Source organism: Dendrobates tinctorius, unplaced genomic scaffold (assembly GCF_039654945.1).
Source record: "Dendrobates tinctorius isolate UK_male_01 unplaced genomic scaffold, ASM3965494v1 ptg000256l, whole genome shotgun sequence".
Taxonomy (NCBI): domain Eukaryota; kingdom Metazoa; phylum Chordata; class Amphibia; order Anura; family Dendrobatidae; genus Dendrobates; species Dendrobates tinctorius.
This window is the reverse complement of record NW_027361923.1, coordinates 4532226-4547604: the sequence shown is the minus strand read 5'-3', so window position 1 is coordinate 4547604 and position 15379 is coordinate 4532226. Positions and strand designations below refer to the sequence as shown.

Here is a 15379-nt window from a genome sequence, read left to right as displayed (position 1 = left end):
TTTTTGAGTAAAGGGCACAAAATATGGTAATGATGTATTTTACAAAAATTCACAAATTTGCAAAGCCTGGAGGATAAGAAAAATTAATTCACTTTAACTGATTCCTACAGGGAAATAGTTGGTAACTGTGTACGAAATGGTTGTCCATATTTCTTACGTTTAGATAATTCTTTTAATATCAGATACAGTAAAGAATGACATTAACCCTCCGTCAGGCGCAATAGATCTGACAGGCACACAGTAATTAGTTTCACTTCTCTCTCCTTGCCCACTTATCAGAAAACCCCACCCCTCCTAGTTATCTCCTGACTCTACAGGCTCTGTGAAACCTGATATCACAGTGACTCAGCAGACCTTCTAGTGAGCAGATATCAACACTTTGGCTTCTCAGGCACATTGCGCCTGATTTCAACACAAATTGAAAGGTTAGTATTTTCTTTTTTTATTCATCACGATTGTGTATTTAGCTTGTTTTATGAAGGATTAATGCTAAGTTAGTGTACATAAGTACTGTTTTCTTAGACAAAAGGAGGGTGGCTTCTAAGGCACATTGCGCCCTAACACATACTCTTTCTCTCTTGCTTCAGATTTTCTGCTGCAATGGCCAGAAAACAGTATGATTCATCTAAACCCCTTCATTTAGAAGAAATGAAGATTTTTTTGTTAGAAGATGATGAGGAAGAACCAGCAGTAACTGAGGATTTAGAGGAATCTAGTGACATTTCATCTGAAGATGAGGTAGCAGAATGTAACACTGATTCTGGAACAGAGCAGGATGGTGATGACACTGATACAGAGGAAACAGACACAGATCTAGCTTATTATTTGGGCAAAGATAAAAATACAAAGTGGAACAAAAAGGCACCCAAGAACAAACAGCGCAGAGAATCCCACAATATTATTACACACCTTCCTGGAGTTATTGGAAGTGCTAGAAAAGCTAAAACTGCAGTGGAATGTTGGAGTAATCTAATTACAGATAGCATGTTGGAAACTATTGTTCGGTTCACTAACCAGTATATTGACACAATCAAAGAGCAATTCTCCAGAGAGAGGGACATCAAAAACACTGATGTGATTGAACTCAAGGCATTTATTGGCTTGTTATACCTAGCTGGTGCTTTCAGAGCAAATAGGCAAAGTTTGGAGGAGCTGTGGGGGACAGACGGTGATGGCATCGAAAAATTCAGCCTTGTGATGAATCTGAAACGATTCAAAGTCCTGATCCGTTGCCTCCATTTCGATGATCTTCTGCTGCAATTGAAACCACTGAAGATGAGTAGAAAATAATTAAGTAACATCTAAGTGCAATATCCTTTGTTTTTTTCCATAATTTTATATTTAAGCAATAGTTAAGTAAAGATAACTGGAGCCTATTTGGCGGTATTACCGAAAAGTGGTACTTTTAGTTTTAATAAGTTTATGGTTAATAAATGTTTTTTTTTTGCATCTGATTTGGTGTAATCTCTTTTAATACATTCCTATGAAGGTCACTGACTACTTCTATAGTCCTGAAATTGAAATATGTAGCTACTATAGGTGGTTTTCTGACCTGTGCTTGTCAGGCACATTGCGCATGAACTGAGGAGAATCTATATTGCGCCTGACGGAGGGTTAAAAAAGGTCACAGAAAAAAAGTTAGAATTAAACAACTTTTGGCCCTAGCTGTAACATAGCCGTAATTACCTGTTTTAAAGTTCTCTCCATATCAATTCCTTGCCCCCAGGGGGCAGCTGGATTTGCCAGACAATCGCCTGCATTTCCTCTTCTTGAAAGATCGATTTTTTGTCTTCGCAAGTTACGGAAAGCTTCTGCCATCACCAGAACGCCATCATAAGTCAGGGCGGAGGTGTACTGAAATAGGAAAAAATAACTTAGGACATATAATACGAAGACTTAGGTATAGTTTATCTACATATTACTATATAGATATTAAAGACAAATTCTATCATGTGACATTTTTGCATTCATAATTTCCTTCCAGGTTCTGTGGTTTTCGCCCGCACTGAGGCAGGGAGCCTGACAGCTAATATATAATGCCTTCCCTGTTCCACAGGCAGCAAGTATCAGGCACTGGCAGCACGATTTCAGACATATATGTTTAACTCTGAACGCCATGGTGTTTCAGAGAAAAACATAGTACTTAATAGCTGTTGGGAGTCCGAACCGAAAGGGGGACCAGTCGGACAGGTGGGTAAATGGCGGCTTCTCCACACCCGCTGCCTTTGAATGATCAGTATCTCCCTATACACGCACGTGGGGAGAGAACTATGAACACCTAAAGAACTAAAGCAAAAGCTAGGAAATTGGTCAGCAGAAGTGCAATGTGAATGTGAGCATTCACACTATGCCAATTAACAGACAAAACCTAGCATAACAACAATGAGCAAATACCCTGCAGTAGTTAAATACATAGCAATAGCACATGTAAATTACATAGGGTGCTTAGTTTAGACTATTTTGAGAAAAAAAGTGTAAAAGCCATCTGTGAAGAATATGGAGGATATAGTTTCATGCCAATCGACTGTATCATATTCAGTCCGAGATTACAGTCCTCCTTCAAAATGTGAAAATGAAACAGGAAACCTGGCTCAGCAGGTGGTCCAGCCTCAAAAGCTTCAAAGTGGATAAACTCACATCCCCCAAAAGCTTAGCTTATACCAAGGCCTTCCTGGCAGGATGAACCCCTGCCAAGAGTCCAAGCTGTGTAACTGCTTCAATCAAATCCCCCAGTCAAATGGGAGTAGTAATTTCATAAGGAGTTATGGAGTTATCGCTCTTCCTAGCCATGTACTGGTTACATTTTCAAGATCTCAGGAAAGGGCCGAATGCCGCTTGGGTCTCGAGTCTCTCGACCCATTCTAGCACTCCAGGGTGGGCAGTTACATAGAACAGCTAGCAGAAGCCAGGCAGCAAAGCTGAGTTTAGTCTTCAAGCATAAAGGGGGCACAGCCAGATCTGATTTTGCCTCCCTGTGACTTTCCATTGATAATTTGTTGAGAATTTATGATCGGTCATAGGTTTTGGAGTTTCAGAGCCAAGGGGAGGGAGGCTAGGGTCATCTAAGGGCAAAAGAGGGAGTGACTGACCAAGGGGTTAAGTGCCTTTGTGAGACTATGGCTCTTGGTTCACTTCTGTTGGAAGCAACCATAAACAGCTGGCACCTCACATCTCCCAAAGGCCTAACATGGGATTATAACCAATGAGGAAATAGTAGAAGTCCTATCAGGCTGGCAAGGCTCTGTTTCACTGGTGCTAGTAAAAGGGGTCTCTCAGCCTGCCAGGGATGTGGGCGAGGGTTGTGACATGCCAGCAGGTGCTCCCTGTGCCTGTGTGGACACAGCATGTCTGTGTAAAACTGGGCCAAGCTGACATTATGTATCCCAAGCATGTGCGGAATGTCACATTGGTGAAAGTGGGGAAACCAAACTATGTGACCCCCTGATGTACTAGTGATATGTTTCAGGGCTGCATGATGCTGTTCTTTATACCATTCCACTGTGACATGGTGTTCCTCAATCAGGATGTTCCCTAATTCTAGTATTTCAACAACGGCCATGGTTCACATCGGTACCAATGACAAAGTTAGAGGGAGGTGGAAAGTCCTTAAAAATGATTACAGGGAACTAGGAGAGAAGCTGAAGGCCATGAACTCCAAGGTGGTGTTTTCAGAAATACTGCAAGTGCCATAAGCAACACTAAAAACACAGTGGAAGCATAGGGAGATAAACAAGTAGATGGTATTAACCCCTTAAAAAACAATAAAAACAAGATAATTATAGAGGACAAAGAAAAGTCTGAGATACTAAACAGGCACTTTTCATCAATATTTACCAATGATCTGTCTGTTCCAGTGATCTTTCAACAAGGCAAAAATTAAAGTTCACCATCTGATATAACTAGTTTAACAGGAAAAGAAGTACGCTTGAGTCTGAGCAAATTAAACATTGACAAATTCCCCTGCCCAGATGGCATTCATCCATGGATATTGAGGGAACTGAGCTCAGTAATTGACAGACCAATGTTTCTCCTCTCTGTGGGTGCCCGCCAAAAGTGCGGGTGCCACTGGTGGGGGAAGTCGGCTCTGGATGCCCCGAAGTCACAGATGCTCTAATCCCGGTGAATCAGCGGAAGGGTGAGACTCTAATTTGCAAAATCTTGTGTATTTGCTGGGACTGTTCATTATGTTATTGTCTGTTTGGTGTTTCAATAAATTATTGCTACGCTGTTTTATCCTCACTCTTTGTTGTCTGAGTAGTATTGTGCCCATGGGAAAGATGTGCGCGCATTCAGTGGGATGAGCCAGTGAACGAGAGCACCCGATGAACCACTCACCCCCTGTGTCTCCACACTGACCTTGATATTACAGTATTGCAAAATGATCTGGATAAGATGACTGAATGGGTAAACACTTGGCAAGTGAGGTTTCCTATAGCTAAATGTAGAGTAATGCACCTAGGAAGGAGTAATCCTATTGCTGCATAAAGATTAGATGGCAGTATACTCAGGACTACAGAACAGAAGAAGGACTTGAGTATTCTGGTTACAATTAAGCTGAGCAGCTGTACTCAATGTCAATCAGCAGCCACAACCTCTCTAAGTGCCAGCAGGCCTCAAAATAGACGGGGGCAGAGCAGGACCTCGACCTGACTGTTTCACATCTGCCTGTGAAACACTATATAGAAAAGGTATACAGCCCAAAAGGGTAAGCAATGACCCTATATGTGCAAACTACAAGGAAATAAAGCTGCAGGTTGTCCAACTCCATCACCACCACTGATTGGCAGTTTTCTGCTTATGCACAATGTATACAAAATCATGTCCATCAGTGGTGAGGGTGGGGCTCAGTATTCAGAGAACTGCTACATCTGCAACAGATAAAACAGTGATTTTATCAAAACAACTGCACCCAATAAAGTAAGTGACACATAATTGGAATTAGGGTTTCTGACCCTACACCATGCCGCTCTCCAATGGGGTAACAAAATCAAATCCTATTGATAGATTCTCTTTAAATACTTTACTTTTAGAGCCAGGATAGTCAAATTTCCCCTTTAGAAAATAGTCCATACATTATATATATATATATATACAGTACAGACCAAAAGTTTGGACACACCTTCTCATTCAAAGAGTTTTTCTTTATTTTAATGACTATGAAAATTGTAGATTCACTCTGAAGGCATCAAAACTATGAATTAACACATGTGGAATTATATAATTAACAAAAAAGTGTGAAACAATTGAAAATATGTCTTATATTCTAGGTTCTTCAAAGTAGCCACCTTTTGCTTTGATTACTGCTTTGCACACTCTTGGCATTCTCTTGATGAGCTTCAAGAGGTAGTCACCGGAAATGATCTTCCAACAGTCTTGAAGGAGTTCCCAGAGATGTTTAGCACTTGTTGGTCCATTTGCCTTCTCTCTGCGGTCCAGCTCACCCCAAACCCTCTCGATTGGGTTCAGGTCTGGTGACTGTGGAGGCCAGGTCATCTGGCGTAGCACCCCATCACTCTCCCTCTTGGTCAAATAGCCCTTACACAGCCTGGAGGTGTTTTTTTGGGTCATTGTCCTGTTGAAATATAAATGATGGTCCAACTAAACGCAAACCGGATGGAATAGCATGCCGCTGCAAGATGCTGTGGTAGCCATGCTGGTTCAGAATGCCTTCAATTTTGAATAAATCCCCAACAGTGTCACCAGCAAAGCACCCCCACACCATCACACCTCCTCCTCCATGCTTCACGGTGGGAACCAGGCATGTAGAGTCCATCCGTTCACCTTTTCTGCGTCGCACAAAGACACGGTGGTTGGAACCAAAGATCTCAAATTTGGACTCATCAGACCAAAGCACAGATTTCCACTGGTCTAATGTCCATTCCTTGTGTTCTTCAGCCCAAACAAGTCTCTTCTGCTTGTTGCCTGTCCTTAGCAGTGGTTTCCTAGCAGCTATATTACCATGACGGCCTGCTGCACAAAGTCTCCTCTTAACAATTGTTGTAGAGATGTGTCTGCTGCTAGAACTCTGTGTGGCATTGACCTGGTCTCTAATCTGAGCTGCTGTTACCCTGCGATTTCTGAGGCTGGTGACTCGAATGAACTTATCCTCCGCAGCAGAGATGACTCTTGGTCTTCCTTTCCTGGGGCGGTCCTCATGTGAGCCAGTTTCTTTGTAGCGCTTGATGGTTTTTGCCACTGCACTTGGGGAAATTTTCAAAGTTTTCCCAATTTTTCGGACTGACTGACCTTCATTTCTTAAAGTAATGCTGGCCACTCGTTTTTCTTTACTTAGCTGCTTTTTTCTTGCCATAATACAAATTCTAACAGTCTATTCAGTAGGACTATCAGCTGTGTATCCACCAGACTTCTGCAAAACACAACTGATGGTCCCAACCCCATTTATAAGGCAAGAAATACCACTTATTAAACCTGACGGGGCACACCTGTGAAGTGAAAACCATTTCCGGTGACTACCTCTTGAAGCTCATCAAGAGAATGCCAAAAGTGTGCAAAGCAGTAATCAAAGCAAAAGGTGGCTACTTTGAAGAACCTAGAATATAAGACATATTTTCAGTTGTTTCACACTTTTTTGTTAATTATATAAGTCCACATGTGTTAATTCATAGTTTTGATGCCTTCAGAGCGAATCTACAATTTTCATAGTCATGAAAATAAAGAAAACTATTTGAATGAGAAGGTGTGTCCAAACTTTTGCTCTGTACTATATATATATATATATATATATATACATATATACATATATACATACAGATACAAAAACAAAATGGCATCTTGAGATTGGTTTGCAAAGAACAAGCCAGAAAAAGAGGTCAAAAAGCCCATTACATTTCATGATATAATGCAGGGCATGATGAAGTGGACTCGGCTCTGGTGAACCTCCGAGCTGTACGCTGTAATTTGACCAATTTCTTTCTGTAAGGCGATAAAGTACATCCAGTCGCTCACACAGCTCTGAGGTCAACGCTGTAACTGAATATCTGAACTAGGTCAACAATGAATGAGTTGATAATACCAGAGCGAGAAATGTGGCTCCCAACTAACGTATTCCTGGTCATGAAGCACTTATGGAGGTTTTCTAATAAATAATCAATGTTTGGGTCAAGCTGAATTCATGACCTTCTGATTTAAAACCCGTGAACTGACAGTGGGGCACTGGGAATTTTAAGCACAAGATATATAATGTGAAAGAATATAAGTCCAGGGATGGAAAGAAGAAAAATGAATAATGTATACCTGGGTTAACTGAGACTTAAAGGGGCTTACCGGGACGTTCATATTAATGACCTACCTTTAGGATGGGTCAACACTATCAGATCGAACTCCAGATATTCCACAATCGGCTAATTAAAGGGGCCAGAGCTCCATCAGAAGTAGCACAGCTCAATACATAGTGTAGTGGCTGTAAGTGGTACTGCAAGCGTTCTCTCATTCATGTGCATGCAAGTTCATGATGACTTCCAATATCTCGCAAGTCGCAACCCCTTGGTAATGCTGAGAGTAGAAACTCCCCCTATCTGATGTTAGAGGACATCGATATCAAAATTAAAAAAAAACTCTTTAGAGGAATATTCCAGAAAAAATAGTTTTACACTATATAGAAGTTCTGTGTCATGTTCCACCACCTCTGATGTTACATTTGTAGGTCCCACTTGACAACTCGCTTGGGAACACCCAGAAGGTTCTCAGAAATAAAAAATCTCCTGACTCCTGGATGAATTGTAAATTTACTATGAGTTACAAAAACCCTCCTGGATCCTGGCGGAGCTGTTCTATTGGTCATCATGCTAAGCCATGACATCCAATGTAACGTCAACGGGCAGGAATGAGACACAGATAGGGCATGACCTGCAGGAAAGAGGACCTGGCTATGCTAACAAAATATCTCATCGCTCGGGAAAGTTTGAAAAGTTCACAAATATGTAGGTCATATAAACCACCAAGGCACATAAGAATGGAATCATAGTCTGGATAGAGTGAATTTTAAGTCATTGTTGTAAATAAATCATAAATATATTAAAACCAATAAACGTGTTACTACAACCCTGAGCTCATGCATACCCGCCAGAGCCGACCACTCAAAAAACAAAACCTAAACACACCCAAGTAACAATGTTGGAACGTTCACATAGCTGCACCAGATAAATAAAACAAAAAGGTCCAACACATTTTGGAAAATACTGTTTTCCGAAACGCATAGGATTTGTGTTTGGTCGTAAGGAGCTTCTGTAGGAGAAGGTGACTTCAACGTGTGGTGCTGAATGTGCTTGCTTTGAACATGAATGAGACGCTATTGGCGAGATTCATCATTTGACTTCTTTTTTAAGTCACTTTCTTTTTTTGTTTTTGGCCTCTTTTCGCGCCAAATTCATAAAATGGTGAACGTAATTAATAAATTTGGCGCAAAGAAAAAAAATGGGCTTTATTCCTCTCTTGAACTAGTTTTTTGTGACTTCAGGTGTGAAAAGTCAAGTGTTGGCACCAAAAGTCATAAAAATTGCAACCAAATATTTGCACACTCAAAAATATTCCCGGGGGAAAGGGGACTGAAGTGATGTTGCGTTAACTTTTGTGACTTCTTACCAAATCGCAATTGATGAATCAGGCTAGAACATCTAGAGTCACAAAGTGAAAAACAAAAAAAACAACTGGCGTGCACATATAAACTAGACTTCCAAAAAGGCACAAATGGAATAATGATGTAATAATAATTGTCTGCAAACAAACAAAAAAAGGCATAAGAGACACCAAACGAGACATAAAACATGCGCAAAGGCAATGATGAATCGGGGTCTTAGCCTTTCAGGGGAGGAAACTATTACACTATCATACTACAGCCTTTAGTAGACTCAGAAAAGAAATCGGATTTGAGGCGCCACTTCATTTTCAGTAACACACCGCACCCACCATGTAAAGGCAGCTACGTATAGAGGCTATAAATATGTTATAGCGATAGGTGATTTATGATTACAGTTTTTTTTATGCTGCTGGCATTATGCGAGAGTTCCAAAAACTTTATTTGGGTGTTTTTCTATTTAGTTTTTAGGTGGTTCGCTGCAGCAGATACACCTGGGTGTATTAATACATGTTTAATAATTTTTATATATTTTTAATTACTGTGGTTTGCCATTACCAACATTTAACGAAGTGCTGGTTATATATTAAAAAAAGCACTCCCATCAAAATTTTTATCCTAATAATATATTGCAGTCATCATATTATAGAGCACAGTGTACTTACAATTGCTCATTTTGCCTTTCTACCCAGCTAATTCTTCTCTTTTCTCTGCTCTATGTATAAACAGGAAGAATCTTGTTCCCTTCATTTATCATCAACTCCTGACCCAGCTACTTCCTTCTTCCCCCTGAGATAGACTTTTACAATGACTGATTACTTGTCCAGAGAAAATTGACCTCCTGTTTCTACATAGAGCTTAGAAGCACTCAGCTCGTGAGTTTTTAGTCATGTGATGTCATAGACCTCATGGAAAAGAGAAGAACTAGCTGGGTAGAAAGGTAAAATGAGTAATTGTAAGTACACAGTAATATATAATATGATGACTGCAATATATTAAGAGGATAAAAAATTTGATGGTAGTGCTTCTTTATTGCTAAACTTGTGTATTTGTGATCATATATCGTAACGCATTTATTTCAGTTATTATGGTTATGGTCGGATAATATAGAGGGCAAAGGGGGCAACTTCTGCTCCTCCACTTTGATACCTCCACCGATTATCGTTCTAACCTACTTTCCAGATGTGCCAAAGATCTAGACACAGGAGTCAGAAACGACAGCACACGGACTCACTTACCCGATTGTTCTGAATTCCTGTTGGCCACAAAGGTAAGAAGAAATGGTCTTAACGGTTCTACCTACTACCTTAATATGAGGAATAGCTCCTTTCTTTTGGGGTATATGATGAATTTCTCCATTTATCTCCTTGATTTAGTGGGAATAATCTATTATGTCATGAACTGAACATACCAACTGTCATCATGTTTTATTGATTTACAGAAAAAAAAAATACCTTTGGCGGAGATTCCGATCCTGGATATTCCCGCTGGTCCAACGTTTTCCACCGCTGCATTAATTCTGTTACTATTGGAGTATTAAAATCAACCAACTGGAATCCTGTAACATTGGCTCCACCGTGCATAAATCTGTCAAGCGAAATGTCCTTAATTCCCTAAAAAAAGAAAAATACAGTTTTGAACTAATACTGTCGGCAAATCTACAAAAAGGTGTATAATACTCATTGAAGGGATAAACACAGACCAGGGGTGTACCTATATAACGTGCAATGGTAACAGCCCTGGGGCAGACGCAGACGGATAATGGCCCCTGTGCAAGAACGGTATATGGGCCCATCTTTGTGACTGTGACAGGAGCTGAATACTGCTTTGAAGGTGGAAGTGGCCCCTTTTCCTCTTGTGATTGCACCAATGGTCTGCTCACCCCTGCATCCCTCTAACACAAGGGAGGACACCAGCATTACAAAGGTCACATGGTAGATGGAGGCCGTGATACAGATCTTGAATTAGAGTTCAGGAACTTTGAGTTCTGCTACTACCACAGTGTAAAAACAGCTCTAACTCAGAGAAGTTACTGGGATTCAATTTACGGCCAGTGAGAATAAGAAATGCACAGCTTATGATTTTCAAGAGTCTCCAACAAGTTTTTGAGTGTCTGTTTAATTTATAGGCTTCATGAATATATGAATTTTGTTTATAAATTCAGGGATTTCTTACATGTGTAAGGCAGTGCTTACTATGTGTTTTGGACACTCGGCAACAAGTTTGAGGCACACAAGAACGTTCACATAGCATTACATGACATTAGGTCGCAGTCTCTAATCACGCTGAACCTCACTTCATCCAGTTACCGTGGATGACCGCACAGGTTATAGTAACCCCTTTTGTCTGGAGTTACCTTATAGGAGCTCCTGCTCCACACACTGACACACCGTCAGTCCTGGTTCCCAATGAAGCTGCCTGGCTGGGATCACCGTCCTGGACAATGCATTGCTCACCAGGCCACCTGACAGTTCCAGACCCTCAGAAGGATGGTAGCTTCCCCAAAGCAGTGCTGTCCCAGACTCTGCGCATACACGGCCTCTCCATGTGCTCTTCAGGAAGTTCGTCCACACCTAGGACCTTCCAACGCACAGGCCTGTCCTGCCTTGCAGGACCTTAGAAGACAGACCATGTGATCAGACCTCAGTCACATTATATCACTGTAGCCACCCACATAGGTGTGAGGTGTGTGTGTGGTTGGCTAGTCCTGCCCAGCTCTCTGGTTAGTCCTGTAAGCCCCCTTATAAACTAAACAAACACTTGTGGAACTACAGGACCCAGAACAACAACATTTTGGGCTTTAAGCGCAGAGGACATCCTCCGTCTCTGCGACACATACCGTCCATTCACAATGACGCCAGTCACTGTCTCGCCATCGCAGTTACGCCTGTGACTTCCATGCACTCCCATGGCCTCAATATGCCTCCATGTGTATCCTGAGTATCCTGAGGAGAACATACAGCTCCCTCTGGCTGTAACAGGGGTCACATATAGTGGGGAAAAAAGTATTTAGTCAGCCACCAATTGTGCCAATTGTGCAAGTTCTTCCACTTAAAAAGATGAGAGAGGCCTGTAATTGACACCATAGGTAGACCACAACTATGAGAGTCAAAATGAGAAAACAAATCCAGAAAATCACCTTGTCTGACTTGGCAAGATTTATTTTGCAAATTATGGTGGAAAATAAGTTTTTGGTCATTAACAAAAGTTCATCTCAATATTTTGTTATATATCCTTTGTTGGCAATGACATAGGTCAAAGGTTTTCTGTAAGTCTTCCCAAGGTTGGCACACACTGTTGGTGGTGTGTTGGCCCATTCCTCCATGCAGATCTCCTCTAGAGCAGTGATGTTTTGGGCCTGTCGCTGGGCAAAACGGACTTTCAAATCCCTCCAAAGGTTTTCTATGGGGTTGAGATCTGGAGACTGGCTAGGCCACTCCAGGACCTTCATATGCTTCTTACGAAGCTATTCCTTCATTGCCCTGGTGGTGTGCTTGGGATCATTATCATGCTGAGAGACCCATCCATGTTTCATCTTCAATGTCCTTGCTGATGGAAGGAGGTTTGCACTCAAAATCTCACGATACATGGCCCCATTCATTCTTTCATGTCACGGATCAGTCATCCCAGTTTCTTTGCAGAGAAACAGCCCCAAAGCATGTTGTTGCCACCCCCATGCTTCACAGTAGGTATGGAGTTCTTTGGATGCAACTCAGCATTCTGACTCCTCCAAACACGACAAGTTTTGTTTCTACTAGAGATGAGCGACTTTGCCTTTTTTCGGGTTGAGTCGGGTTTCGTCAAACCCGAATTTCGCAAAAGTCGGGTCGAACGAAATCGGCCGATTATCATGAAAAGTCGAAGGCCGACTAAAACACGAAACCCAATGCAAGTCAATGGGGAAGCAAAGTCGGCAGGGAGTGGAGGACAGGAAACACACCTACAGTGCCCTTTTGAATGCCAAAAACATCAATTCTTATTACTGAAGCATGTCAACCTTAATTTACTTCATAATACTAGTTACGCACTGAAAAATGGGGGGGTAGGGTTGGCTCCAGGTTTTCATGTGCCCTGGGCCAAAGAGCGCCCCTTTAACACATAGCACAACTCATGATGCTCCGATACGGCAGAGAAATAGCGGTATAGTACAATGAAAAATACTTCACTTTTTACATCTCATGACTGATATCCATTTTAAATTCTCCAATAGCTCTCAAAACGGACAGTATATTACTCCATACAGTATTATGGCCACCGCAGAGTGCGCTATACAGAGTAATGAGGCCCATATATTTCTCCATACAGAATCATTGGTCCCATATAATGTTTGAAACAGTATATGATGAGCTCCACATAATGCTACAGTATATGTTGGTCCCCATGGATGAAGCTGCACTGTCTGATGGGCCCAAATAATGCTCCATATATAATGGGCCCCATTTCTAATGCTTTAGTATATAATGGGCCCTGTAAATGCTGCTCCAATGTCTGATGTCCACCTTTGGAATGCTCCAGTGTATGGTGGGCCCCATATATAATTCTCCAGAGTATAGTGCTCCCCAAAAATTACTGTTCCAACATTGAAAACAATTAAATAAGTCTCCTCAAATAAGTCTCCTTGCTAGGGAATCCCTGTACTAGTCTGGGAGTACAGACGTGATGTCATTGCGCTCTCTGATCAGAATATCACTGTCAGGAAACGCGGAAGACGTCATGGCAGTGGAGCAGGGAGAGGTAAGTATTTCAACTTTGCAAGTGCTGTGATCCTGAGCAAGCAGGGGGGCCCACTCGTTGGCGACGGCACTGGCACAGTACGGCGGTGTGTCTGACAGCGGGTGTGCACCCCCACCGTCAGAGACACTTGATTGCACTATGAGGGACCCTGTGCCAGTGCCCGCGCCCAAGAGTCGGCCCACCCACCTGTCCAGGGCAACGGCACTCGCACGGTTGCGTGCGCTAGGTGGTGACCCCGGCCATGGGGGGAGGAGGCAGCCCAGTTATGGAGGTTTACAAAATGGCATATGTTGATGTGGGACAGTCACCTGCTGCTAAAGGTGAAATTGTTCAAGTCCCTGGAAGAGGAGGACCAAAGAAAGCCATTTTTCTGGCAACCTATGTGTCATCAGGGTAAGGTGTGACAAAATGCTTCGAAACCCATGCATGGTTCATTTTAATGAAGGTTAGATCATCCACATTTTGGGTTGAGAGATCGGTCCTTTTTTCTGTCAGGATTGATCCAGCAGCACTGAAGACTCTTTCCGATAGCACACTTGCAGCTGGACAAGCGAGCTCCTGTAAGGCATATTGTGCCAATTCAGGCCAGGTGTCCAGTTTAGCGGCCCAATTGTCAAATGGGAATGACCTGTGAGGGAGAACATCGATATGGGATGAGAAGTAGTTTGTAACCATAGTTGACAAGTGCTGTCTCCTGTCACTTTCAATCGATGCAGTATTACCAGTCGTGTGAGCGGGACTTGAAAAATCAGTCCACAACATGGTCATGAAACCCCTGTCTCCAACGCCACTTCTGATGTGTGCACCACCAACACCTCTTCCAAGCTGCCCCCGGCCCCTACGGCTCGGGTGAGAACCATCACCGCTGCTGTGTGCTGGGAATGCCTCAACCAACCGGTTTACCAGAGTTGCTTGTTTGCTAGCCAATATTAGGTCAAGGTTCTCCTGTGGCATGATGCTTTGGAATTTGCCTTTATAGCGTGGATCCAGGATGCTGGCCAACCAGTAGTCATCATCGTTCATCATTTTGGCAATGCGGGGGTCCCTTTTTAGGATCTGCAAGGCATAATCTGACATGTGGGCCAATGTTCCCGGCGTCAATGATGCACTGCGAGTGCTGGGTGGAGGAGCACTTTCTGGCAAATCCACATCCCTCCAGTCACGCACAAACCCTGTACCAGACTTTGCCACGCCAACATTTTCTCTTGCCCCACGAGAAGCATCCTCCTCCCCTAAATAATCATCCCCATCATCATCTTCCTCCTCCTCTTCCTCTTCTTCCTCCACCTCGTCCAGGAGAGTTCCGGGAGCAGACAATGGCTGACTGTCATCAAGGCTTCCCTCCTCCTCTTCCTCATCATCCTTGGCTGCAGACGCCTGCTCCTTAATGTGCGTCAAAGTTTGCATGAGCAGACGCATAAGTGGGATGCTCATGCTTATGATGGTGTCGTCTGCGCTTACCAGCCATGTGCATTCCTCAAAATACTGAAGGACTTTACAGAGGTCTTTCAGCTTCCACCACTGCACTCCTGTCAACTCCATGTCTGCCTTCAAAGTGCCTGCCCGTGTATCCTCCAACAAATGCAATACGGCCTGCCTCTGTTCGCACAGCCGCTCAACCATGTGCAGGGTGGAGTTCCACCTTGTTGCAACATCGATAATTAGGCGGTGCTTGGGAAGGTGGAGCAATCGCTGCAGCTTCTGCATACGACTGGAGTGTACCGGCGACCGGCGGATGAGCGAGCACAGTCTTCGGACCTTCTGGAGCAGGCCTGTTACCTCCGGATAATTATTGAGGAAGCACTGCACCACCAGGTTCAAGGTGTGAGCCAAGCAAGGTATGTGTCTGAGTTTTGAAAGGGCTATGGCTGCCACAAAATTCCGGCCGTTATCACTAACTACCTTGCCTGCCTCAAGATGTAGACTGCCCAGCCATGACTCAGTTTGTCGTTGAAACTAGTCGGCCAGTACCTCCGCGGTGTGTCTGTCGCCCAAACACATCATCTTCAACACAGCCTGCTGATGCTTTCCACTAGCTGATCGATAGGGGGA

General features: G+C 43.0%; 1 protein-coding gene across 7 annotated transcripts in view; it reads right to left on the bottom strand.

The window, feature by feature from the left end:
• GRIA4 (glutamate ionotropic receptor AMPA type subunit 4) overlaps positions 1-15379 on the bottom strand; it is a 529928-nt gene that overhangs the window by 204715 nt on the left and 309834 nt on the right. For all 7 annotated transcript variants that reach the window (XR_012226501.1, XM_073558369.1, XM_073558370.1 and 4 more), the window contains exons 6-7: positions 10048-10206; positions 1687-1854 (exon numbers count right to left, since the gene is read on the bottom strand). Coding sequence is in view for 6 of the 7 variants with exons in the window: in XM_073558369.1 (XP_073414470.1) it covers positions 1687-1854; positions 10048-10206 (327 nt within the window). In the remaining variant the exon portion in view is untranslated. The remainder of the gene's footprint in view (positions 1-1686; positions 1855-10047; positions 10207-15379) is intronic.